This window comes from Marmota flaviventris, chromosome 5 (genome assembly GCF_047511675.1).
Source record: "Marmota flaviventris isolate mMarFla1 chromosome 5, mMarFla1.hap1, whole genome shotgun sequence".
Lineage (NCBI taxonomy): Eukaryota > Metazoa > Chordata > Mammalia > Rodentia > Sciuridae > Marmota > Marmota flaviventris.
In genome coordinates, this window is record NC_092502.1 from 23,690,170 (window position 1) to 23,717,752 (window position 27,583).

General features: G+C 37.6%; 1 protein-coding gene across 2 annotated transcripts in view; it reads right to left on the reverse strand.

The window, feature by feature from the left end:
• Positions 1–10,987: 10,987 nt before the first annotated feature.
• Positions 10,988–27,583, reverse strand: part of Sgcd (sarcoglycan delta) — a 386,812-nt gene continuing 370,216 nt past the window's right edge. For both annotated transcript variants that reach the window (XM_027938748.2, XM_071612029.1), the window contains exons 7-8: positions 21,199–21,322; positions 10,988–19,632 (exon numbers count right to left, since the gene is read on the reverse strand). In XM_027938748.2, the coding sequence (XP_027794549.1) occupies positions 19,459–19,632; positions 21,199–21,322 (298 nt within the window). In that variant the 3' untranslated portion in view covers positions 10,988–19,458. The remainder of the gene's footprint in view (positions 19,633–21,198; positions 21,323–27,583) is intronic.

Here is a 27,583-nt window from a genome sequence, read left to right on the forward strand (position 1 = left end):
GCATGGCGGCACAGGCCAGCAACTCAGGAGGCTGAGGAAGGAGGATCACAAGTTTGAGATTGGCCTCCACAACTTAGCAAGACCCTGTTTCACAATAATATAAAGGGCTAGGGGTGTAGCTCAGAGGTAGAGTACTCCTGGGTTCAATTCCTAGTACTGAAAAAAAAATACTACTTCTACAACATTCCCTCTATTCCTCTAAATCTCTAATTAGACAATTATTAGTATCTCTGAATGCTCATCTCAGTACTTTAGTCAATTTTACCTCCTTTCCCCCCTGGCTGTACTCTGGCTGAATTCTTTACTATTTTTCTCTAATTAACTGATTTTCTTTTTGCCTGTGTCCCTTCAGATTTTATCTTTATTCTCAACTATTATTTGAGTGACTGCATTTTTTATTTCTAAAAGTTGTTTCTGATTCTTTCATATATATGTGTATTATACATGTGTATATGTGTGTATGTCTCTGAGACAGAAAAAGGGAAGGGAGGAATTTTTTTGTTTCACACATTTTCCATTTATTATAGTTGGAGATGGACAAGAATGCCTTTATTTTATTTCTATATATTTTTTAATGTGGTGCTGAGGATCAAACCCAATGCCTCACATGTGCTAGGCAAGTGCTCTACTACTGAGCTAAAGCCCCAGCCGTCATACATTTTCCATTTTTAGGCATGTTCTTCTTTCATTTTTTTCTTTGAGGGTTTTGCCATTACTTATTTCAAAGTCTTTTCTTTTTTTTCCAGATTCACCTATAATATTAATTTACCCAGATTTCATTCTGAGTTGTTGACTCATGGCTTGCTTGTCTTAATATTAGTTTTCTTCATGTTTTAGATTTTCCCCTGACAGCTTGGGATCTTTGTTTTGATGGTTTTCTCTGACTCAAATGATTTTGTAAATTCATTTGTTTCTAGGATCCCCAAAAGTCCTTAGTGCAGAACTGGGTTTTATATCACTTGCTAGAGTTTTCCCCCTAGAGCAGCATCAGGGAATTTCTGCACACTTGCAGGTGCTGAGGAGGAGGCTCTGTCTAATCTTGTGCTGTGGATGGGGAAGGTTTCATTACCTATTGTGTAGGCTGCAGTCGCCTGCAGGCTTCTCTCCTCCTCCCTGTCCCAGATTGTAAGCAGTGAACACACCCTCAGACAACCTCTGACCCCTCCTGGTCCCGGGCCCCAGCAACCTCATGGCTTTAGCTTGACACACTTTTGCATTTTCTTCAGTTTTAGGATTATGCTGGGTTTTAGAGATCTTAACTCTTTTCCTCTTTTTCATTGTGATGCCTGTTTAGATCAGAGAGTCGGCCTCAAGGTGCAGTCTCACTATATCACCTTGACTGGACTTTGAAGCACCAGTCATCTCCTTGAAGTGCAGGACCTCGCTGTCTGGGGTGCAGCCCCCCATGACATCCATGATGTGCCGTGTCTTGACTTCTGATGCTTTGGCCTCTGTGGTGACGCGGTGTGAAATGTCGGAGACTGGGGAATTCTGACTTGTGTCTCCTTCTTTTTAACCTCAAAGGATCTCTACTTTCCCTTCTTGTTGGCCTCAAAGGTACTCCCTCTATCCTTTGGATCTCTCTTTCTAGTCCTTGATGGTCAATTATAGAAGCCATCCTTAGCACCTAAAAAGCACTTTTCTTTCCTGGAGGACAGATTAATATTCACACTCTCCCAGCAGGTGAAAGGCAAGAATTGCATTCCATGTGTCTAATTCACAGAAGAAAATGAAGATGAGCAAAGCCGTAAATGTTCAGCCTTCTAAGTAATGAAACTAACAACCTATACTTTTCCACAAACTGTTTCCTCTACGACAGCCCCCTTCTAAGTATTTGTGCGCCTGATTTCTTCTCTTGTCACCTCTTTGGGGAAGGGTTTGATTCTCTTATTGCACTTTGCACTGTGTGGAGACACGATCTTGTTCATATATTTTTGCATTGCTACTTCACACTGGATTATAAACTCCCCGGGCCACACCTGTTTGTATTTTATTATACTTTCTAGACACAGAAAAGCATGGCCAGCACTCTGCCCATGTTCATTAAACAGATGACTGGTGAATAAATGGCCCTGGTCACTCTGATGGTAATTTCCAGAGCACTGTGAAAAATCGCAAGCTGTGAGAGCTAGAGAAGATCATTCCTTGACACTTTCATTTTACAGAGGAGAAGGAACTGAGGCTTAAGTCTTGTCACAATCACATAACTAACTATTGACCAGACTGGGAAACGACAGTGAGTTTCTTGTATCCACGCTGCATGATTGGTTTTTGAAGGAGCATGAGCTTTGGGGGGCCCTGCCACTTGACCAAACCTCAGTAAATACAGATGCACCAAACAGATTCCAGATCTGCCTCTGCTGCTTTTGCACACGTCAACTTGGACCATCACTACGTCTCTCTAGGGGTCAGTTTCCCTCTGCACATGATATAGGTGTCTTGTGTAGTTTATAGATATACTGTGGTAACTTAATGCGATAATTTAAAAGGTTACTTGGCAATGCATGTGAGAAATTAGTTTGATAGACGCAGTGAAAAAAGAAATATCATGGGAATATTACTGCCTTTGTGCCAGTCAGACATATTATACAGGGAAAGATTGATGGCCAGGAGCTGGGAAAGGTGTTATTAGGAGCCCTAAAGCCTAAAGAAAGAGTTAACAGGCAGGAGAACACTATGAGGAAAGGCCAGTATTTGTAAACTTACCATCATGATTGAAGGAGTGTTTTTATAACCCTCAGAATCATGATGCATCTGTCAGAAGGAATAAAATCAACTATGCATATTTTAAAACATGTCAGAGATCTATCTAGCATGGCATGAAATCACCAAATTTTCTCAAGATGGAAAATGAAAGCTAAGTAACTCTGAAGGCTTTCATTTAATGTAACTATTATTTATGGATGATATTTTATGCTTTTCTGAGTTACATGGATATCGTGGAAGAACAGTAGGTTCCTGATCCAGCTAGGGCTCTGTAAATAAGTCACATGGCTAAATGAGGGCTGAGAGTCCACCAATAATGTGAGCTACAGACTGGACTCGGCACTAGATTGTGTCAAAAGGGAAAAATGGCCCCTGGAAAGGCTTCCGATTTCATCAGTAACAGGTCAATGGGAACTTTTTAAATGAACCACATCACATTAGAGGTAGGGGAGAAAAGTAGAATGCAGAATAATTTTAGCCTTCTTCCAAAGCTTAGGAAGACTAAACAAGATAACTGAGTAGGGATGGTTGAAGGTGTCAGGAACCCAGATTGCTGAAATCAGAACTCAGTGGCATTTTTAATGAAGGAATTTGGAATATTTGTGTATCCATGATGAGAGATCTCGAGTGTAAGACCCAAGTTTAAACACAAAATTGATTTATGTTACACACACACACACACACACACACACACACACACCACACACATATCTTGTGTACGTAGCCTAAAGGTAATTTTATACACTATTTTAAGTAAATTTGTGCATGAAAGATACTTGGTATGGAATTTCTACTTGTGATATCGTGTTGGCATTCAAAGTTTCTTATTTTGGAGCAGTTCAGATTTCAGGTTTCCAACTTGGGAATGTTCAATCTATATCAGTTATTTAAAAAAAATATTTATAAAGAATAGATGAGGACTTTTGTGGTAACTCTCTACAGAACTGGAGGAGAGGTTAACTACAGATTTCTGGGTACCTGAGTGCATCATCTATTACACAGTCTTTTCTGAAGAGGAGAAAGATGAGTCAGATGTTGGATGAGGAACCATGAGCGGCAGTCTCATGAGAGCTAAGGGAAGGGGGTTATGATGTGTAAAGATCATGGAAGGGATGGGGCCAAGATGCACCAAATTTGAATGAAACCATTTTACATTAGAGAGTATAATGTCTAACCTAACAAAACAAATCTGGAGTGTTTGAGGCAGGAGGGTGTTGTGGAACATGGAGGAATGAAAGTGAAAGAAGGTAACAGGGATCAGAAGGGATCTCTTTTCATTATTGTCACAACTTAGCTGTCCATTTCAAGTTGTGGATAAAGTTTTCTTTAGTTCCTCTTCATGTCTTTCATAAGGGGAAAGGGTTGGGCCCTTCCTCACCTTCTGCTTGCTTGAAATCCAGTAGGGGAGCCAACCTCCTACAACCCTGGTGCCCACATAAAGCTTAGATGTATTTGATGTCCATGCATAGAAGAGCTTTGTAACCATCACAGGGGCGAGAAGGACAATTTCAAAGGTCTCATTCTTCTGTGGCATGGAAGAAGAGGCAACCTTAAATTGCAACGTATTCTTTGTGTTCAGAGGTCTTTTCAAATTTGACCTATTGGTACACTTGAATAAATGGACTGAAAGTTGAAAATGAAACAGTTTTTAAAGCTCAATTTAAAAATTATCTTTGTTTATCTTACAAAATTAATGGTGGTACTTAAGGAAGTTTAAGTAATATGAATAGTCGTATTTATATTGCTATAACATCTTAAAATGATTGGGAATACTTTTTATATCCTTACATTTATTTTTTATTTTTTTCCCCACTTTCAAGTACTGAATGTTTGTGTCTTCCAAAATTCGTATGTTGAAATCCTAACCTCCAATGTGGTGGTATGAGAAGGTGAAAACTATGGGAGTTGATTAGCTCTTGAAGGTGGAGCCCTGATGAATAAGATTAGTGTCTTTATTAAAGGGTCCTCTGGGAGCTCTCTTGTCCTCTTCCTCCCATGTAAAGAGATAATAGGAACTTGACGCTCTCTATCTTGGAATAGGGCCCTCACCAGAACCCAACCAGGCAGGTACTCTGATCCCGGGCTTCCGGACTTAGAACTGTGAAATATAAATTCCTTATCAGCTTCCATTCTACAGTACGTAATGATAGCAGCTGACATTAAGACCTAACTATAGTTAGGTTTCATGCAATTCTAGATCTTTAAAATTTATTTTAAACATCTGAAATTGTTCTGTAGTTTCTAGATTATTTTAATACTTATAGTCTTCCATTGACTGGATGAACAGAGATGTATTTACCTATAGTTACTATTGTCAATTTAAAAAGGCAAATCCTGGATATTTTTCTTGCTAAACATGCAATATATAATTTTGGGTCAAAGGTTTTGTTTCTTACGGATTATTTCTAGGATCAAACTATGTGTCTTCATTTTTGTTTCATAGAAAAAGCAGGTACAAGTCTTTTTTGAAAAAGTTTTATTTTACAAATATTATAAACACAAGAATGAAAGAAAAACCCACAATACCATCATCCAAATAAATCAACTTGCTTTGTCTTTCAGTTTCCCCAGAAGTCTCCATTCATGTGTAAACATCATTTTTACATATTCAATATTCATTTTTTCTGTATCAAAATAAAATCCTCCAAATCTTTCTAAAGGCAGCATGATATTCCATAAAGTCAAAATAACCATGATCTAATTGATGTTCCCTTTTATGTGTTTAGGCAACATTGCTTAATTTTTCCATCTTTAAATTCTTGTGCAATACATATTACTAACCATTTTTTCCTATTTAAAAATCATTGCAGGGATGAATTTTGAAAATGGGTTTGGTGGGACCAAGGGGGTAAATATTTTTTATTATGACTCATTAAAAAATTAACCAGTTACTTCCTGAAAGAATATAACAGTGCCCACCCTTCAGTGCAGAGATACATTTGCCTTCTTTTTGACAGGAGGGTGCACAAACTCTTAAAAAGGAGGGAACTCTCCTGGAAGTTAATGCTCAGCTCTGTCATTTGGTAGTAGAATTATCTTAGGCAAGTTTGCTTAAAGATTTCTATATAGTGGGAATTAATACCTTTTTTTGGTTGAATTGTATCATTGAACCCAGGGGTGCTTAACTACTGAACCACATCCCCAGCCCTTTCTTTATATTTTATTTAGAGACAGGTTCTCTCTGAGTTGCTTAGGGCCTCACTAAGTTCTGAGGCTGGCTTTGGATTCTCTATCCCTAGACCTCAGCCTCCCAAGCCACTGGGATTACAGGCATTTGCTACTGTACCTGGTTAATACCTACCTACTGTTTCAGGATTAAACAAAGTATAAAACAGCCTTATTACATTTCCCTCAATGTAGCAGACACTATTTAACTAATCTATTAAATTAAAAATAATTTTATTGGTAAATTAAAACAAAACAAACAAAAAATCCAATAGATTAAGAAAAAAGCTTTGTCGATTAAACTTTCTTTTTTCATTGTTTATTCTTAAATCAAGGATATGAACATTTGAACCACATTTATATGATAAGCGTAACCACATTTTATTTAGTAGATTCTATGTTCCACTTTTTATGATTTTAATATTTCTAAAATCAGGCTGCATCTTAAAATGAATATTTAATGTGGTAGCATCTTTGTTTTCCTTGGATAGTGGTTATTAATTTTGTTACATCTTTCAGTGTCTCAGAATTAAGAAAAAAATGAACATGTTTACTTGTGTGAATTATGTGCTTATTATCTCTTTTGTTCATTTATTTATTGATGCCTTGATAGTTTTCTTATTAATTTACATGCATGTCTTCAAGTTCAAAATTTTTAACCATTTCTTTACTGCTATTATTTTTTTATAAAAGTCTCCTGTGTATGGCAGTGGGGTGGAGGAAGAAGGAATTTAAGAATTAAATATACTTGAACAGGCTAGTCTTTTGTCTTTGAGATTTCCTTCAGCATTCTTCCACAAATCCTAGGTGGGTTGCTAGTCCAGATCCTGTTATTTTGTCTTTCTTTTGTGGAACTCTTCCATACTGTGTGGTACCTGATCATTTTAGATCACTTGAGTATCCATAGGCTCTGAGATACTCAAGAGCCAGAACAGGATATGATTTATTTACAAAAGAAATTCAAAAGACACCGGATAGACAAACGTATGTAACTGTGGTCCACTGGAATTAATTTAAGGTGTGACTCTGAAGCCGCCTCAGCCTCACCAAATAAATAGTTGGTCAGTTTTTCCTAATACCAATCAAATAATCGTGACCTTTTTCACTGGTTTGTAAAGACATTCTAGCTCTTTGCTTTCCTGCCATCAACTTCTCTGCCATGGTTGGTTATTTCATATCTGTGACTACTTTGTTGCCAAGATTGCCCATTTGCAAGCTAAATGAGGGCAGAGGTCACTGAGTTGTTCTTGCTCTGTAGTTTGGGAATGAGAAAATAAGTGGTACATTGAACTGGTAAGACAGTTAGTCCTTCATTCATTTTCATTATCTATTTCTGGTAATTTCCATCGGTTCCATTCAGGAGCCTGGCACTTTGCTAGGCTCAGCATTTTATCAGTACTGAGCAAGCTGTGCCTTTGTTCTATAGACCATATTATAGTGGGGTAAATGTAAAAATTAACAGGTTGCTCTAGTAAGGTGGAAGCTGTGGTGGAGATGTGGGCAGGGTGCCTGGGAAAGATTGCTTGATAAAGATTGAGAGGAACATTCAGAGAAGACTTGCTAGAGGCGGGTGTCCCCTGAAATCTTAGAGGATGAGCAGGAAGGAGCCAGAGGAGGAGCATGTTTTCCAGGTAGAAAAATAATGCTCAATGCAGTCAATTTGTATTTGTTTCTGAAATATTATCTTCAATGTTGCTATTTTGTGATTTTCAACAGTCTGTTAGGTTTCTGTCATTTTAATGCTTTGTGGAGAGAATATTCCTCATCTTTTAATTTTTCTATTTTATTTTGCCTGATCCACTTTAAATCTTGTTTATTTTCCAGAAAGATCTGTTGGGATTTTTGATGGGTATTTTTTCAAATATGTAAATTAGCTCGAAGGAAAACAATTTTGGTCAAACAGCTAAGAGCTAATCACTTCATTTTATATTTTTCTTTCAAAAATTTATATGTTACTTAGTACAGGTTGAACAGATCTCTTATGAGATCTTTTCACAGATAAGTTTATGAATGTATACATATTTATTATGTTTAATACATAGATATTTTTTATCAAGAAATTTGGTAGGATTTCCTAACCAGAGATTGATTTGTTTGCCTAAGAAACAAGAACCAATTTTTACTTTGTTCTTTTTAGTTAAATTTTTGAATTGTACATGTCATTGAGGTTTTCTATTTTTCTTATAAGGAAACAACATGCTGCTGTAGCACACTTTAGATTTTTTTATGTGGTTTTTCTAAATGGCTGCTACTTTTTCTTGTAAGAGCATTCTCAGGCTGAGTGATTTCCTTTTCTTTGTCTCTGTCAGGTGAGGATTTAGAAAAGAGAAGAACGAGAGTTCTTCCAATAAAGTTTTACAATTAAAGGAAAAATTTATATGTGTGTTTTAAGTTTATTTTTATGTTCTTAAAAGATTTATCATCTAGATTCTTGGTTTCATTTTTTTTAAATATAAAATTTGGAATTAGTGATCTCAGCTTTATTGTTCTTTTTTTTCCCTTTGTCTACTTTTTCTAAAATCTTAAGTTGAATGCTTGATTTATTTCTGTGTTAATAAGTTTAAATATATTTATTATGTTGAATATTACTTTGGTCAAATTATGTCATTTGTAGCATTTTTAATTCTGATTCTTTAGTTGGGTTGGTTATTTTTTTCCAAATCACCAACTAGTTAGGGAAATGTTCAGTTTTAAAATTTCTAGAATTTTATGTTTGTATAAAAATAAACTGTTTCTATTTTCAGAGAAAATAGTCTGACAAGTTTTTAACTGTTTCATTTTGAAATTATATTTCTTTGTTTTATATGAGTATGGTCGAAGAACTTTTTTTGCTATTATACAGAGGAGTGTGTATGTGTGTATGTATATGTAATAGTTCATTTTTCATGCTTTAATAAAATTATAAGAATGGAGTGGTAAAAAACTTTGCCTCCAATTATATTTAATTTTCATATTTTTGATTTTTGTTTTTTGATACGGCTTGTTCAGCATAGTGGTTTGTGTATAATCCATAAATTAAGGCATAATTCATTGTATGTTATTAAACTGAATTGCTCCAATTTTTTTTTTTACCTTAAATTTCTACTTCAAAATACTGATTTCTTATGCTAACTTTGGCAGCACATGTACTAAAACACTGACTTCTTAATTCAAATTGCTTGGTTAATTTTTGCCCAACATTTTAAAATACAACTATTGACTTGGTCTCCTAGTAGATTAAAACTGATTACTGCTTCTGACTTAATATCTATTATCCTTAACTTTGCTGACCCCAAATACCTACTATCCTATCTACACAAGCTATAATCTGGAAGATTTTATTTCACATTTTGTGTGCCCATTTTAAATTCCAGAAGGAGTTCTCTTGAAGTATCACAAGTTGTCTTTAGGTATATCTGTTTGTGCTAGGGAGTTTCAAAAGCTCATCTGTTTGTCAGTTCAATGAGGCTCTTCACTGGGGGCTGTAAGTTGATTCTCAGCTGCAAGTGTTCAGTATTATTGAGAGGAATTAAAACCTGGTGTTCACAAACTAAAATCAACTTGTTATTGCACTTAATTGGAGATGCCAATTCATACATGTTGCTCACAAGTTTTTAACTGTTGGTTTATTCTCTGGTACTCTGATGTCCTTTCCCTTCCCCTGTATCCGAGGATAATGTGGGCTGCATCATTAACTGTGCCATAGAACCTTTCATCTTTTTTGAAGGAGTTAAGATCAGAAGAAACCTAAAAGTTGCTGATTTACACCTAACTGCTACTTTTAAAAATTCCCTTGTATGAAAAGGAATAGAGCTCTTTTTAGCTCCCTGGCATTTCCGTCTGCTTCCTAATTTTTTAATCAAAAATGATGTCTAGTTGTTTGACTTGTACTAAGGGTCTTCCTCTCACACCACATTAACCTTTATCTTTTTAAGCTAAGATAAGATTCCACTTTCTCTGATTTTGCTTTTTTTGCGGGGAGTGAGTAAATTTTCCCTAAAGTGAAGCCAGGTAACAAAATGATTGCATCTTTATACATAAGTTTCACCTTGCCTGGGGATCATGTTTTTAATACAGCCTTTTACCTTGAAGATTCTGTAATGTTCCCTCAGTGTTGCTTGGACTCAGGAGTTAAATTTAACAAGATGTGGCCTTTGATGAAAATATAACTGGGAGTAGACATTGGTTCTTTCATGCATTGACTATGTAAAATCTGTCTTGGGTTTTCTAGATGAGAAAATTACCTGTGTACCTTATAACATTATTGTGAAGATCAGTTTAGATATGTGATCAATTCTGCATAAACTTTAGAAATGATTGTTAAGTATTCTAGGTTCTCAGATAGATAAGGAGGCAAATCATAGTACAATGTAGTAATTGCAAAATAAATTATTAGAGACTTGAGGGAGAATGAAAAGGACCACAGAGAAAAGATGTACATGAATGGAAAGGAGAATGATGATATTCTGAGGTGGGGTAGTGCTAGATGGGAGGGTGTTCTTGGCAGGTGGAATAAACAGTGTCACCGCAACTTGTCACTGTGGTAGGCTAGGAATAATGAGATGCGCTCAGTGAAGGATTGGTTCTGGTGGGTAGGGCAATGTGGTTATGCCATGGTGCTGTCCATCATATACACGGTCTCACCCAAGGCTCCATTTAGGGGAGCAGTACTGGGATTTTCTTTGGATGAAAACTAACTGGGCCAGGGATGAACATGGTTTATCCACAGGTGACCAGGAATGTTAGTTGAAAAGGTTGTACCCAAAAGGGACCATTCAGACTGGTTTCCTCAGACTTAGAGAGAGGAGTTGTAAGCCACAAACAGAGGAAACCATATAAGTCATTAAAAGAATAATCTATATTAACTGACCTGCTTCAAATCCTGGGGACTCCAAATTCCAGGTTATGTATTACCTTATAATTATCTTTCTTTTAAAAGGCTGGATGGCTTCTACCTGTGTGGCTCTCTTCTTGAAAGCCAAAATAGCTTAGCCCAACATTTTAGGCCACCCATCTAAGAGATGTAGAAGAGAAGTTGATCTGAAAGTTTATTTCTGAAGCACAGTACATAAGAGTGACTGGTTTATTAGCTGAGAGATTGGAGTTCCCTGAAGAAGTGGACAAGGGTGCTTTCCTTCTTAACAATCATTATTTTTATTAATATATTTTACAAGACTGAAATTGAAATAATATTAAATACAAATTTTTATACAGAAAGCGTAATAAAGTTAAAATAGTTCCTTGTAATTCATAGCATTATTGCAATGCTTACAAAATTTTTGCATAGAGTGTGCAAGGATTGATGTTATTCAAAACAAAACTAAAAAGCTCTTCTTACATCACAACCAAACCCAGAGCAAAAACAAAACCAAACCAAAAAATAACACAGAGGCTGGCCTCCATTGCTTCATGGGAATGGGTCTCCTTTTTTAAAAAATTCAGAATTCCCAAGCCAATGGGACTTCTATGACCTCTTTTATTTATTTTTTTCCTATTAAAAGCACCAGAATCTGGCTTCTCCCGAAGTACGACTAGCCATATCATGATGGAGGGCCTCTGCCTTTTCTTTCTCAAATATGACCTCCTTAAGAGGTGCCTCTGCTCCTTCATGGACTCCAAAAGGAAAAGTCTTGACCAGGAAAAGTGGGTTACATATGGAAAACTTCAACCTCAATCCATAAAACACTGGATAACAATTATCTTAATTTTGTGTCACCCACATTCAAGTGTGCACACAGTTCCCTTCACTTTGCTAGAATCTCCCCTCTTTCAGGAAGCCAGATTTCTAGCCCTGGTCAGGTGGGTTCCATGAGACCCTTACAGTCATCCATTCCTGGCTTGCCATTTGAACATCTACACCAATAGAAAGGAAATCCCTGGTAGACTGACTCTGAAATAGGGACTTAAACCTTTTTAGCTCATCTTGTTTTAAGGTTTTTATGGGGAGGTTGAGTCAGGTAAACACTGTCTCAGGGGCTGAGTGTATTTGGGTATAGTGAGTGGATCTGCAGCCTCCCCAGTATATCAGATATGTGCAGTATAGAAAGCACATACCAGCAGGATGGATCACCAGCCCTGTGGCTGTGGCCCTCTCAGCTCGGGGGCGGGGGTGCTGGGGTGCCAGGTGACAGTAGGACCTTGATAAAGGCATACTGGTGCATAACCTATTCGAATGGTCCTTGGCTGAGTTAATTCTTCAAAAGGACTTTGTCTTTTAACTCTAGCAGTTCAAAGCCCAATGTCTTCGCTCAGAAGATAAAAGTGCTGCAAAGCTATTCAGTTCTAATGAACTTCAGGTGCACGCATTTTCTCCTTTCCTGGTTGGAAGGCCACCAGCCTCATTGCTGAATCTAGGACGCCAGTGTATGACCTACTCTGGTTAAGAGTGCTGTTTTTTTTTTTTTTTTTTAAATAATAAAAGAAAATTGGCAAATGGATCTCATTTCCAACTTGGACGAATAGGGAATTGTGGCCTGAAAGCTTTGGTGAAAAGAATTCTGCACACGAGGAAGAATATAGCCCATTCATGACTGCTGAGGAGGTGAGGCGCTCAAGCCCTGGCAGATCCAACATGACCCGCTCAGCTCCAACCCTATTGAGTGGCCAATGCTAACCAAACCCTGTATCGGTAGTCTTGTTTTACTGTAGGAACAGGGACAGTAACACTCTCCTGAGTGCCATTCTGTTTGATTGTTTCCTTTACTTTTGCCAAAAACAAAGGTGGAGAAGAAGGACAACCAAATGGTTCAAAGACCTCACCTAAAATAAGAGAGAACAAAAGGTATGTGTGCAGGAGTGCTGCTTTGTTTATACCCATAGATTACTACTAAAATGTCCTAATCATGAGGCTGACAATCTGAAAGGATAAGGTGCCTGGCTTAATAAGCAATACATCCAGAGCAAACACATTTTTTTTTTTTTTTTTGGTTCTAGATTCTATTATCCAGGCAGGTCTTCACCCCATGGGTCTATAATTTAGTATTGATTGTTATCATCATGAGAGGCTACAGAAAGCAGGGAGATAAGAGTTTTGCAGTCTCATTTGTTTAAGAAGATCTACTCTAAAATCTAGTAGCTGATACTTCCTAACAGCTTGAAACATAGTTCGTCATGTTGGTGACTTTTTAGTATGGTGGTCAAAAGTTAGATCTACATTCCAGCTCTGTCATTTCCTAACTAGTGGCTTTGGACAAGTTTCTTAACCTTTCCATGGCTTCATACCTGCATTTATACATTGAAACTGTAATGAAACCCATTTCAAAGGATTGTTTTGAGGATGAAATAAGTGAATACATGTGAAACACTTAGCCTAGTGCCTAGCACGTAGTACATATTCAGTGAATATTCATTAAGCAATTATAAGAGAAAATAATCAAACTCTTTCCGTGTCTTAGGGTAGGCTTTGGATCAAAGGAAACCTCCTTTTATGCAATTTTTTTTTGTGGATATGATTCTTTTTGCAGAGAAGTTTCATAGCTGTGCTCCTATTCTTAAAAGAATCCATGACCCTTAAGACTTAAGCATCCTGTGAATTAGATGGATATGGAAACTAAAGAGACATCTCTCTCATTGACAAATGTCACCTTCCTGCTCTCGGACAATCTGTTGCTGTAGCCCTCCCATGTAAACTAACAGACCAGTTTAGAGTTTCTCACTTTATGAAATCTGAGTTATCTCTGATTTTGCTAAAAATCCCCAATGTAGATGTAGGCTGCGAAGACACTGGACTGGTGCCTGCTAGAAAATTCTCAGTATGCAGGGTAGATTTTAGATCAAACAGATGTTTTCTTCTCCCTTCTCCCAGTGAGAGAAGAATCATATTTTACTTAGCTGATCTCAGCTATAGGATGTTCAGTGATGAGGCAGAATCAACTCACTTTCTATCCAGGATGTCTACATCCTGAACGAGGTGTTTGGAACACTACTCTGCCTTCTTACCATGATAAGTAGATTTGGACTCAAAACTACTTCTTACTTATAGCAATTCTTCCTTTGTTTTCTTCCAATTTCAAACCACAAAAGAGGTACCAATATTACCAGTTGCTGTGCTAAAGTAAAGGAACTGTAGTTAGCATCACTGTTGGTGTGAGGGAGACTGCTGACCTATGCTCTGAAGGCATCTTTAACACTGTGTTACGTATCACACTTTCTAGTGCATGGGGGCTCATGACAATCTTGCTTTTTTCTCCCAAAGGAAGATACTAATTTCCTACTCCATCAGTATCTACAAAAGGAGAGTGGGGGAAAGCCCAAGTCATGTGTTTGAGCATAGGGTGCACCAAAAGGGGTGTTTTCTTTTACACTTGTGCTCTAACAATACTCAAAAGGACCTCCCACAAGTAATTATTTTCCCTTTGCCATTCAGACCTGCCTGAAGAAATTTCAAGGACTCGATTATAAAGAAAGCTTTTGAGGACCATAGAAATCACAGTGCTTGCGAAAGAGCTGATGCGTGGTGTGCTATGCTGATGGGAGCAGCCGGCTTCCCACCGCTCTCTCTCTTATCAGTGGTTTGGCTTTGTGAATGAGAAATTCAGAGGCAACTGTATAATTTTAAATTCCGATTAGCACAAAGAAAGGGATGCATTTGACATCCCAATGCAGTAGCTTTGACTATTTTAATGGAAATAATGTGGGAACTGGGGGAACTTTCTACCAAGGAGAAAGTGATGAAAGACCACAAGAGGGACATTTTATCTTGGAGATAAAAGGCCTGTTTTCTAAGGTTGTTTCTTTCATTCTAACTTTTTCCCCACTGGTTACTGGTGCACCATGCAAATGTGTCATTCAAGGAATTGCTACTTTATCCTCTTTGTACCTGACATTTCCTGGGGTAGGGGTGAGGGCGAACTGATGTTGTTTGAGACTTCCTTAAATGAAAAATTTTCAGCTTTCATAGATCCTTATTAAAAAAAAGGGTCAGGTGCTGAATTGTATCTGTTTACTCTTTGCACTCAAACATCGCTACCTTTTGCCTAAAATAAAAGCAACACGTTCTATTCTGCTGCCCTGTAATCTTCTATCAACTGTATCTACATGGAAGGTTGAGGTGCCTCTTATCAGATAGAGATTAGGAACTAGTAAATAATGATCATTTTCACTAAAAAGATCCTTCCTCCCCAACGTGAATACTCATACTTACAGAGGGTCATTCATAACTCATGTTTTTTTAAAAAATAATATTGAGTATAAAGCCCTCAATTAGCAAAAGGGGTGTTGATTGGAGAGACGAATTTCTGGTAGGAACCTGCTTTCCCACACAGAAGCAGAGTAGTAGAATCCAAAACATGTTTTGTTTTTTTTTTCTTTGCACTTGGCACCAAGGAACAAAATACCGAGATCCTTGGAAACAAAAGCAAACTGGCATTACTCTGGTTCCTCTCACCAATGGCTTCATAAAAATAATTTTCCTGTATTTTTCTTCCTACACAAATTAAAATCCTGCTTCTTCTGATACTTCCAATTATCCTTCCTTCTGACCATTTCTTGAGGCATGCCGTGGCCAGAGGACCATGAAGTACCCTGGAGATATGGATAACCAAGGTAATGGAGACCAAAAAAAGACAATGAAGTAAAAAAAAAAAAAAAAGTCTATGAAGGACCTTGGTGTGGTCATCTTTCTGGAGAATGGGCAGGTGAGGTGGGAACTTCTGTGTGAGATTAGATAGTTCCAGAAAGAGTTTTCAGGAAAGAGATTGTCCATTTCAACCCATCCCTGCTTCACCTCTTGTCACACAATGATGCTGATCCATTTATTAAGAATCCTCCGAAAAGATTCAGAGGATCTATCACAACTTTCCTGTTCCACTAAGCTGCCCCTCATTCTGTTCTCCCTGACCCCCCAAATCCTCTGATCTTATGTTTCTCCAACAGATGAATCATTTCTTCATGTAGTTTTAAGGAAGCTCTTCCTTCCTAAATTAGTTTGCCAAGTATTTATATTCCCATGCTCACACAGAAATGCAGGCTTACCCTTGCTACTAGGGGATCTGCTTTCTCTCCTGCTATGTCCAACATATACCACAAATGGCCTCTAGGTCAGGGGTCAGCAAACTTTCTCCATGAAGATCCAAATAGCCATCATTATGTTTAGCGGGCCACATGAGTTCTGACAACCCTGGTGTCACAGAGTGATATCAGTCACAAACAACATGCAAATTAAAGCACATGGCTGTGTTCCAATAAATCTTTATTTACAAAAACTGGTAATGAATCAGATTTGGTCTCCAGGTTAGAGTTTGCTGACCCTTGCTTTAGGGTCAAACCTCAAGCAATCTTTGGTCTATGGCTGCTGGATGTACAGTGAAAATTATCCAAAGGGAATATGACTTAAAAGAAGTTGGAAGCCAATTCAAGTTTATAAGGTTTATCTCTTGGGCAACAAAACAATCACAAAGTCACATGTCAAGTTTCCACCTTGGCAGGTGCCACCATAAGGCTTTCAAAAACCTCCATCACACTGAAGTTTTTCCCAAGATGGAAATTTCATGACTTATCAAGCAGAGATCAAATAGAACTAAATGTTAAACATATTTGGAGATTTTTTCATTTATAAAAAATATGGAGAATAGTATCATATTAGAACTTCCAGTATATTGAAGAATTGTTTGAACTCTTTATTATATTGCCAGGTGTTTACTATACCCCAAAGTGTGATTGTCTAGCAGGTATTTTATACAAAGATTAGAAAGAATCTTGTTTTTTAAAATTAGGGATTAGCAGATTTTAATGTAAAATCTATTTTTTCCCCAGAATTCAAATAAAACTTTCTCTTATGACCATGGAAAGAGATTCCGTTTAGAGGGCATTGAGACGGGGGGAAAAAGTACATTGAAGATCTTTGAGTATATTTTACCAATTTCTAAAGTCTGAAATAAAATGCATAATTTCATCCACACTGGAGTTTCTGCTTATTAACTTATACATTGTGGTCACTTAATGTAAATGAAAGGCAGACTTTCAATCCCGCGTCCCGCAAAGGTGCTTCATTTATAATCGTGATTACTATTATTTTTTATTCAACTTGTGATCTGATTACCTTTAGAATTAAATTTTGCAAGAGGACTATACCAGTGTTTCTTCTTCTTAATTGGCATAGACCTCCCAAGGTGCTCATCTCAGACATTTGTCACGATTAAAACAAAATCAGAGGAAAGAGGTTCAGGGAACTCTTGTTTCCTCATCATCAATAGATGATGTATGTGAGATGGCAAAATGCAGAGATGGTTTGTCTGTCTGCTTCAAGTACAAACCTGTCCTAAGGTATTTAGCCACAATCTATTGTGAGCTATATGGTTTATCTGAATGCTATTCGGTAGGTGATCTGAATAGCCAACTAGAGATTTTTCCTGGCTGGGAAAAGCCCTGGGTGTGATACATGCAGATTCTGGCAGGGTGACCCAACAGGATATTGGTAATCCCAATCCAGAGTATCCCGATGTCTTTTATGGTATTCTTTTTTTAGACCTTAGTACTACCAACTCAGCAATCCTATGGACTTTCCCTAAGATCGACCAACCCAATTCTTCTGCGTGACATCCAAGCAAGAACGAGAGGAGCGAGCCTGGGAGAAACCAGCTGAGTTGCTTGGCCATCCCACCCTCCAAGAAACCAAGCAACACACAGTTTGCTTTGACAACCCATGTGTTCCAACCTCAGCCTGATGCTTGAGTGACACCTCAAAAATATCAAAACTCTTTATCTTTCATGACAAACCTTCCTCTGCTTGAGAAGGAAGAAAAATTAGAACCTTATTGAAGAAGGAAAAAAAAAAAAACATTCAGGCCAATACATACGGCTTCATTTTAGAATTGCGGGGCCGTTGCTTGTCAAATGGCATCCAGGACAGTCTAAGCCAGTTACATCTCCACTCTGGGCTCCGTAGAGTCCACATCTGTTAACCATTTGGTGTGTCTACCAGCTGTTGATGCCCAGTCATAACTAAACCATTCCTCTCCAATCACCCAAAATAAACTACAGGTAACAAGATAAATAGGATGTGCTTCTCCTTGCTGAGTGCATTGACTTAAGGCATAGGCACATTTCCCCCTCTTTGAACAGAGATGGTGTAATCCCCTGTCCCAGCACAAGAGCTGGCCAGGGTGACCCTGGAGCATGGTGATGAAGGTGGAAAAATGAGAGGTAGCTGATGGCGGGAATTAGAGATGCTTCCATTTACGGGGCAGTGGGTGCTGCTGTGTCCCACGGCACACAATGATTCTGATAAAGACACATGACTCAGTTTACGTTAACTTTCAGTGAGCAATTTTGGCAGCATTATAGTGCTTTAAACCTGTGATTTCTAGAGAAAACATAATAATGATTTAGGAATATACATATCCCAGTACTGAAAAAAAAATAAGATCAAAACTAGAGAGTGGGTAAATGCCTTTAAAAATACAAAATGTGTCTAAATTACCTCCCTGATACCCCAAAATGCATGAATGGCAATTGGGTTCCCTATGCTACTCTTATATTTCCATCTTAAAATGATTTTTCTTGGGGTAGGGCTCCACTCTTTGGGATTTTGATTGACCTCATCATTTTGGATCAGATTCTATTGGAGGAAGAAGTGAGACTATAACAGCTTTGGAGCCATTTTTTTCCTTTAAACAGAGACATATCACCCATTTATTCTTTGCCTGTCAGGCCACTGAGTTGCTACCAGCTGACTGAGGAGCAGCTGTTATCCTAATTTGTGCTGATTTACAACTCTAATTTTGACTATGGGAGGAATATGTGAGTTTAAAGGAATTAAGATAAGCTGAAGTTGGGTGAGCAGTTCAAAATTTGTTAAAACTCATGCTCCTCATTCATGCAATGACAAAAATCCCAACACACTTGGCTGCAGGGGTAGGACAGGCATTTTGAGTTCCTTTGATGACTTCCATGGCATCGACCCATCTCTGATTTGAAGGGGGGCCCTGGGCCAGCCTTATAGACTTACTAAAGCTAAGAAAGGGAAACCAAACATCTACTTTTTTTTTTTTTTTGGTGTTGGTGGGGAGCTGGTGCTGGGAATCGAACCCAGGACCTTGCACTTGCTAAATTCTCACTTTACCACTGAGCCATACCGCCCCCCCAGCCCAAGGTGTGTGGGCTTCATACAAGGATCTTAGCATTTGAGTGTGACTTGGCGATTCCCGTCATCGCTGCCTATAATGATGTAAAAAAAGAAGACATGCTGTCACTTGAACATGTTGATGCATATTCAAGTGTTTAATCCACTATGTGACTTTGAATGGTCTCGGGGATGTTGGGCCTGAATGAGTGTTTTGATTTCTGACATGTAGGTGGTGGGGATGGGATGGAAAATGACAGTGGATATCACAGGGTCACCCATGGTTCCTTTTGTACTGAAACCTCATTTTATACAGAGGATATATATATATTTATTTATATTTATTTATATATATTTATATCCACTCACACAGGCAAACACTCTCACGTGTACACATACACTCACCCATGCACACGCGTACACACACGCACACGCACACAAGGTCTTTGATAGGCTTTCTGTGTTCTAGTAAAAATAGCTGGCAGCCAGTGTCTAAAGCCAAAAAAAAGGCCTTTATGCTGCCGACAAGGTCCACTGTGGATAGTTTTTCAAAGGCAGACACTTGTGTTTATCTGACAAGTGGAACCAGTTCCCGCCTGGGACAGGAATAATCTCCCGTTGGCGCAGACGCAGATCTCGAAGACCTTCTGCCTCGTTCCTGTGGGCGTGTAGGATCCATGAGGCAGTCTAGGTAGTTTGATTTTCGCAGCATCTAACCTAATCTGAAGAGAGTGAATAGAAAGGAAAGAGTCAGTCAGAGGCTGCCATCTTTACTCTGGACTTGCAGAAAGAGCGAGCAGATGAATGTTCAGCTTCATTTAAACCTCACGAGCACCTACAGTGTCTTGGCACTGGGGATCTGAGATGCTCAAGACAGGTGAAATTGCTCCTCTCCCAGAAACATACATCTTAGCAAGATAATGCTACACCGACCAACATTAGCAGTTTTGCAAAAAATATAAAGTGTAGAGTGTGAATAGTGGTATATGTAACAGTTTTCATTACCTGCAGGCTTCTCAGATTCTACATATGTCCCTGTATAAGATGAACCTTCAAGAGGAGGGGAATGAACAGCATTTTCCAAGTTTTAAATGATGAGTGAACTTTCCATTTTCCTTTTTGAACAATTTATGTTGCTGGTATTCTATAGAATATACTTATATACATTATTATAAAAAAATTAGCAGTGGTGAGACTACCAATAGAAATGTGACTATAACTTAATCCTCCAGAGCTCAAATTCTGAGATATGTGAGATAGTCACTCACTATTTTTATGTGTGCTGTTTGCAGTTTGTGGCTATTTGAAGAGGCAGCTGTGATAATTGAATGTTCTCTCCATTTTAAAATAAAATAGTAAATGCCAAACCAATCAAAGGGAGGGTGTTATATCCATGGGGTGGATTAGGGAAGCAGGTGGAGACTCCCTGTGAGTGGATACAACAGGGAGAATAGTTTTACCTTTAAAAAAAAAAAATTCTGGGCTGGGGATATAGGTCAGTTGGTAGAGTGCTTGCCTTCTACGCACAAGGCCCTGGGTTCAATCCCCACCACCATCAAAGAAAGAAAAAGATGCTAAAAAAATCTCAGGTTTTCTCCTTCTTATTTTTATTCTTAAATTAAAAGCCTCACTCATAAGTGAATACTTTGAAAGTATTTTTAAAAGTTTGTAGTCAAATCATACTGGGGGGGAGGGAATGTTGTAGAGGCAATGAAGCTTGAATTGTTTGCAAAAACACAAGAAGTGTTTTTATTCATCCAACTGGATTGTGATGGGATAAGAGAATGGATATCTGTAATCCTTCATTCTCTGGTTACCTGGTTTTACCCTATTAATTTTTTGCTTGTTGTGGTTTAGAATAGTTGTTAGAGCTGACTCTCTGTTCCCAATGAAAATAGAAACATACAACATAAAATACATGCATGTAAATTAAGTTCATCTTTAGCCAGATGGGTGAGACATTCAGCTTGACTCTGTTGGCTAAATAAATATTATTTTAAGGCAACAAGAGAGAATTTGGAAATAGCATTCCAAATTGGCCATATAGTTGTGTACTTGCAACACACTCCATTATGGTAGCACTTCACAAATAATGAATCATAACTTTTAAGTACTATGGTTTTGGCTTGTAATCATGTTATTCAACTTTTTGTGTCATAAAACAAAACTTTCTGATTGACTCCTTTGGTTGAAGCAGTGCAGGATCAATCTTGGTGCAACCCAGCTCTGGGATAGGCCGGCCTCTCGGACATGTCTGTCTTTGGGCTTCTGTTCTTCCTAGCCCTTACCTCTCCATCTTTGGACTCCAGCCTCAGCTCTGTTCTGCAGGTGGCTTCCATATTGCCGGCTTCTGCATTTATTTCGACTCCTTTTGGGGCCTCCATCACCAGAGAACGGGTTGGAGACTCCAACCTGAAAGACACACAAGGTGAAGATTAAAGATCCTGTTCCATTTTTGGTGAATTTCAGAGAAGGTTGGTGCTCAGGGCATCAAAAGAGCATTTCAGAATTTGATCAGAGGATGTTTCTAGTTTTGCTTTAGAAACCTGGACAAGTTTGACAGAGAATATAAGGGGTCTAGGCTGTATCTCTATTGCATTCCACAAAGGTCAGAAGGAAGGTGTTCCAGGATCATGACTTCATGTTATCTTATATCCATTCAATTATTGCTTTATTGGTATAGTTAATCAAACTCTCACATGTGCATTTTTTCAAAAGAATAGGACAATCGTAGGTCTAAACTGAGCTTCCTGAAATTGGTAGATATTGTTTCCACTTTTTCTTACTTTCTGTGTCTTCTTTGGATGTGAAATCAGATAGAAGTTAAGAAAATAGATCTAGGAGCAAGACATGCTTGGAATTGAGTCATGGTGTGGCCAGTATATGATCCTGGGCAAATCATTTTTCCTTTTCCTTCTATAATTTCAAAAAGTTGAAGTTTCTTCATTTATAAAGTACTTCAAATAATGCCTGTCACATTGGAAATGCACATATGTATTAACTATTACAGGTGAAATTATGTATTCAAAATGCTTGGAACCAGAAGGATTTCAGAGGGTTTTTTTTTTTCTTTTTTGGAATACTTGTGTAGACTTTACAAATTGAAAAATCCAGATTCCAAGTTACTCCAAAATGTGAAACTTTTGGAACCTCCTGTCGGCACTTAAAAATTTTAATTGTTTGGGGCGTTTTGGATTTTTCTGTTGGGAACACGAAATAGACTGCTTTTATTAATGTTATTGTACCAGAAAATTATAAAGCAGTCCTGAGCCCTGTTCTACAATGTAGTTGTCAAAAGATTTAGAACGGGTCAGTGGTTGCCAGGGCTGGGAGTTGAGGTGATTTGTTGACAAAGGCATGACAGGAGGGGATGTTGTGGACAGTGAACCTGTGTTCCATATCTTGATTGCAGTGGGGGTTACAAGTCTCTCTGGATTTAGCAAATTTTATTGTATGTAAGATAAGAAGTAAACCCAGAGAAGGTGAATCAGTCATATTCTATTCTAATTATGATACCAAAATAGAGGATAGTATTTCTTGGGTATTTTTTCTTTTCTAATTCACCTTAATGAGAAAAACATTAACTAAAACTCAGTCATCCCCTGAATATTCTAGATTTTTAACATTCCTATTAGATGGCAATATATGAAGATCCTCTTCTCTATTACTTCAAAGTAGAAGTAGGGGCCTCAGCAATGGTTTTCAAACCACTTTTATTAAGACCAATTTCCCTAGTCAACATCTATAAGTTTTGATCACCCTGAACATGCTGAAAGGGAACATCATACCCTCTGCCCATGTTGTTGTGTTTCCATTACTCCCTTGGGGCAGGCAAACCCTCTAGAGCCTCAGTAAGGGACGAGAAGAACAAAGTGACCAGTAATATGCCATCCCCTAGCAATCGATGGTCATGTTACATGGATGCTGCAGAATGCTGCCACACTTCTGAGTCTGGCTTCTTTCTTTATTTTTTTGGTAGGGGGTATCAGGGATTGAACCCAGGGGTGCTTAATCACTGAACCACATCCCTAATCCTTTTTAAAAAATATTTTATTTAGAGAGAAGTTCTTGCCTAGTTGCTTAGGGCTTCCCTAAGTTGTTGAGGCTGGCTTTGAACTCTGGATCCTCCTGCCGCAGCCTCCAGAGCCACTGGGATTATAACAGGTATGCACCACTGTGCCTGGGTAAGGTTCTGGGTTCTTAATGTTTGCTTCCAGGCCATAGACTTTTCCCTTGAGTTGTTTTTCCCCTACAATGACTCAGCCAGAGTCTGAAAGAGAAGCAACAGGCACAATTACTTGACCTTCTCCCAAACTCATTCTTTGCTTACTCCTTTGTATGTGGCAAAAGTCCCCCATCCTGACCTCCTTCTCAGGAGACCTTCACCATGGATGCCTGGGCTGGGTGGGGCTGCCTGTCATTATGGTTTACTGCGTGTGCATGTGGTTTTTCTCCTGATGAGATAATGCTGGTGGGACAAGGTGTCTGGTTACCAGGGCAACAGGAGTGCTGCAGTGCCGCCTAGACCTCAGTCCAGCTCAGTGGAGCTTCTCCTATGTTCCTGACCACCTCTCAGTTTTGAAATATGAAGATAGTTCTATGCCACTTTCTTTTGGTTTCCCTCCCGTACAGTCTGGTTGATTTACACAGTTTATTCCAAGTTTTCTGACATTCCACGAATAGTGATGTGCCTCCTGTTAGCACAGGTTTGCCCTCCCATGGCTCCACCTGCTCCACCTTCCCCAGGGTGGAGCCCTCTTTTCTTTCCTTCTTTCTTTCCCTTGCTCCCTCCCTCATGGCATCAGTTAACTCAGCCTTTAACTCCTCCCTCTCAGGAGACCAGAACTTCTGTAATCTGCTTACCTGTTTCTCAATCTTTGTCTCATTATTTTCCCCCCGCTTTTTTGAAATCTACTTTACCCACAAATATATCTCCCTGAAGTCAGTATTGAGTATGTCATTTGTTGTTTAATTAAAACCTTCCCAAGGTCCTTAGGAACTTGAACTCCTGAGCTTAGTCACCATTTAGGGTTTGGTTCACCTTATTGTATTGGTCTTATTTCTTGCTGAAAACATCCGCTATCATTTATGAAGGGTTGACTAGATCGTGGCAGTGTGAAAGGGCTTGCTATATGTAACAGTATTGAATCATCACAAAACCTTATCAGCCCTGTGCTCCTGTAATCCTGATTGTGACTTGCTCAGGATTGCACTTGTAGTTAAATGGCAGAACCAAGATTCAAAGGTAGCAGAAACCAAAGCCAGGGTGTTGTTTACTGTACCACGCCGCTTTCAGAAAAGCTATTTTTCCTATCCATATTGCTACCCTGTTCTCTGTAATTAAATGTCACTTTTTTATTTTTGTGGAATTAATGCTCATCTTTCCAAAGCTAGTCCACGTCAATGAGAACAAGGATAGTGCCACAGACAGCTGAGTGATGCGCACTTCCCAGAATGCAGTGTTTCCCATTTTGAAACAGTCTTTGGGTGATGTCAAGGAGGCACCCACAAGAAGGCTGTAAATAGACACTAGTATGGCAATATGTAAATCAATGGATGTGTAACTGATGTGATTCTGCAATCTGTATATGGGGTAAAAATGGGAGTTCATAACCCACTTGAATCAAAGTGTGAAATATGATATATCAAGAACTATGTAATGTTTTGAACAACCAACAATAAAAAAATTAAAAAAAAAAGAAGGCTGTAAATAAAACAACAGTCCCAGTGTAGTGCTATTTGGCAAATGACATTGATTTGAATGTGAAAGAGAGGATGAGATGCTGTCCATCAAAGTCAGCTGCTCTTCTAACCTGGTCAGCTATTGCCAAAGCTTGTAACTTTTTTTTCACCCCCCCACATTGATTTGAATGTGAAAGAGAGGATGAGATGCTGTCCATCAAAGTCAGCTGCTCTTCTAACCTGGTCAGCTATTGCCAAAGCTTGTAACTTTTTTATCACCCCCCCACATTGATTTGAATGTGAAAGAGAGGATGAGATGCTGTCCATCAAAGTCAGCTGCTCTTCTAACCTGGTCAGCTATTGCCAAAGCTTGTAACTTTTTTTTCACCCCCCCAATTAAAAAAATTAATTTTATTCTGATACATGAAATTCCACTCATAGATACAAAAGAACATTTATAAAAGCACAACAACTATAAAAAGAATGACAATGCAAGGGGCCTTGTATACTCATCATCCTTTTTATGGGGAAAAAAAAAAAAAAGAACTTTTTACCTTGGTAGTGCCCTGAGCTCATCTTCTTGATCCCATCCATTCCTGTCCCTCTCTAGTAGTAAGTACTATATGGAATTTTGTGTCTATTTTTTCTTTTTTGCTTTTCTTTATACTATTGTATGCTTACTTTCTTCAACAATATACTGTTTCCTCTTGCACATTTTTTGAGATTTACGCACAGAGCAATTAAGCATTTCTTTAGTCACTCTTTCTCCCTCCTTGTTATGTTCCCATGTTCTGGCACATGGTTCTATTTTATTCTGTTTGTCTGGTGTTATCATAACCCCATGAGCTACTTGTCCACCTCTGTTGGATGTTTGCATTGGTTCTAGGTTTTTGTTTCTACACATAGTTTATCTATGTACATAATTGCATATGCTCCTGGTGTGTTCATGCAAAAATCTCTTTGAGACACTTAGAGGAGACTAGAATTGCTACTCCTAGGGGAGGCATACTTTTAGCATAATTAGATAATGCCAATTAGCTTTCAAAAATGATTGTTCCGATTGACTTCCCCACTAGAATTGTATACAGTTCCAGTTGTTCCACTTTCTTGCTAGCATTTGATAATATTAAGTATGAAATGAATGTGAAATAGGATGTTATTGTCTTTTAAAATTGCGTTTTCCTAATTAGCAGGGAAGCATTTTTGCATTTGTAAGCCATTTGGGATTTTCTTCAGTTAATATGCTTTCTTTTTTTTTTTTTCTTTTTGTGCTATTTCAATTATTTTACATTAAATGTTTTTGATGTGATTTGTAAAGTATATATGCTGAAAAATATTTAGTAGTTCTATATACTGATAATTTCGTCTTTCAATTTGTGGTTTGACTTCTGTGTTCAATATCTTTGGATGAACAGAAATTACATTTTATATTTTAGTGCAGGCACATTTATTATTGTTACTATTTTTTCCTATAGGATTTGTGCTTTCTATATCTTATCTGAGCAGTCATTCCCTACACTGAAGTCATGATGTTCTTCTATATTGTTTTCAAAAGTTTTATGCTTTTTTTTCATGAAATAAAATTCATCATGAATTGATTTCTGTGTATGGTGTGAGGTTGGGGTCTCAACAGAATGCAGGAAATCTCAATACCATATGCTTAAAAGCCCACATTTAGCTCTGTCACAATGATATGTTTATACATTTATGGTTCTTTTTCAGGGTTTCTAGTCATTACATTATTCTATTTGCCCATCCTCCAAAATTATTTAAATATTTTAGCTTACTAGAGGTTTTAAATTCTTTATATTTCATAAGGCAAACCTGCCTTCCATTTTCTTCTTTTTCAAGAATAGTTTACTATTCTTGATCTTCCATATAAATTTGGAACTTGAGTTTCACAAGGAAATACTGTCAGGATTTTGATTGGTTTTAAGTTCAATCCATGAACATTATGTCTAATTAGGAAACACAATTTATTCAGAAAACAACTAATTATTAGCAATTTTCTCTGAGTTTAGCATATCCTTTGTGGTTGATGAAAATGGTATTTTTAAAAAAGTATTTCTCTTGTTCCTTTCCCTTCCCTAGTGTGTATTTATGTGTATATGTGGGTACATGTGTATACACATACATATCTTCTATTTTTTTGGTATGTTGATCATATGGTCAACACCTAGATAAATTAATTTTCATAATTTGTGTACAGATTATTTTCCATATATTCCATTCTAGTCACTATTAATTTTAAATTATGACAGTTTTATATCTTTTCATTTTTAGACCTTTTATGTCTTTTTATCTTCATACTCTACATACTACACAATATGATATTGACTAGAAGTAAGGAAATAGAAATCTTGCTTCTTCCTGACTTTAAGAAAAATTTCAACAATGCAGTTACCATTCAGTATGTTTTTTTGCTCTAGGAAACTTTTTTCCCTTTAACACTTTTTAACAAAATACAAATCCAAGCAGCTTAGGAGGCTAAGGTAGGAGGATTGAAGGTTTGAGGCCAGCCTCAGTAACTTAGCAACTTAGTGAGACACTGTCTTCAAATAAAATATAAAAGAAAAAGGGGGCTGGTGATGTGGCTCAGTAGTTTAGTGCACTTGGGTTCAATCCCTGATGCCAAAAAACAAACAAAAACACACAAAATAAAAAAGTTCCCTTCTAATTTTCTAAGAGATTCTATCAGTAATGTGAAATGTATCAATATATCCTTATACATTATAAAATATATTATCTATTGAAATAATATATTTATTTTTAGTATATTAATGTGTTGATAACACTTTGTCATTGACCTAGCTTCCCCATTATTTATCACCTATTCTATATATGTATGTATATACATATATATAATTCTATATATATGTATGTGTGTGTATCTATCTATATCTATCTATATATATGTATATATATATATGTGTATATATATACACACACATACATATATATATGTGTGTGTATGTATATATATATATATAT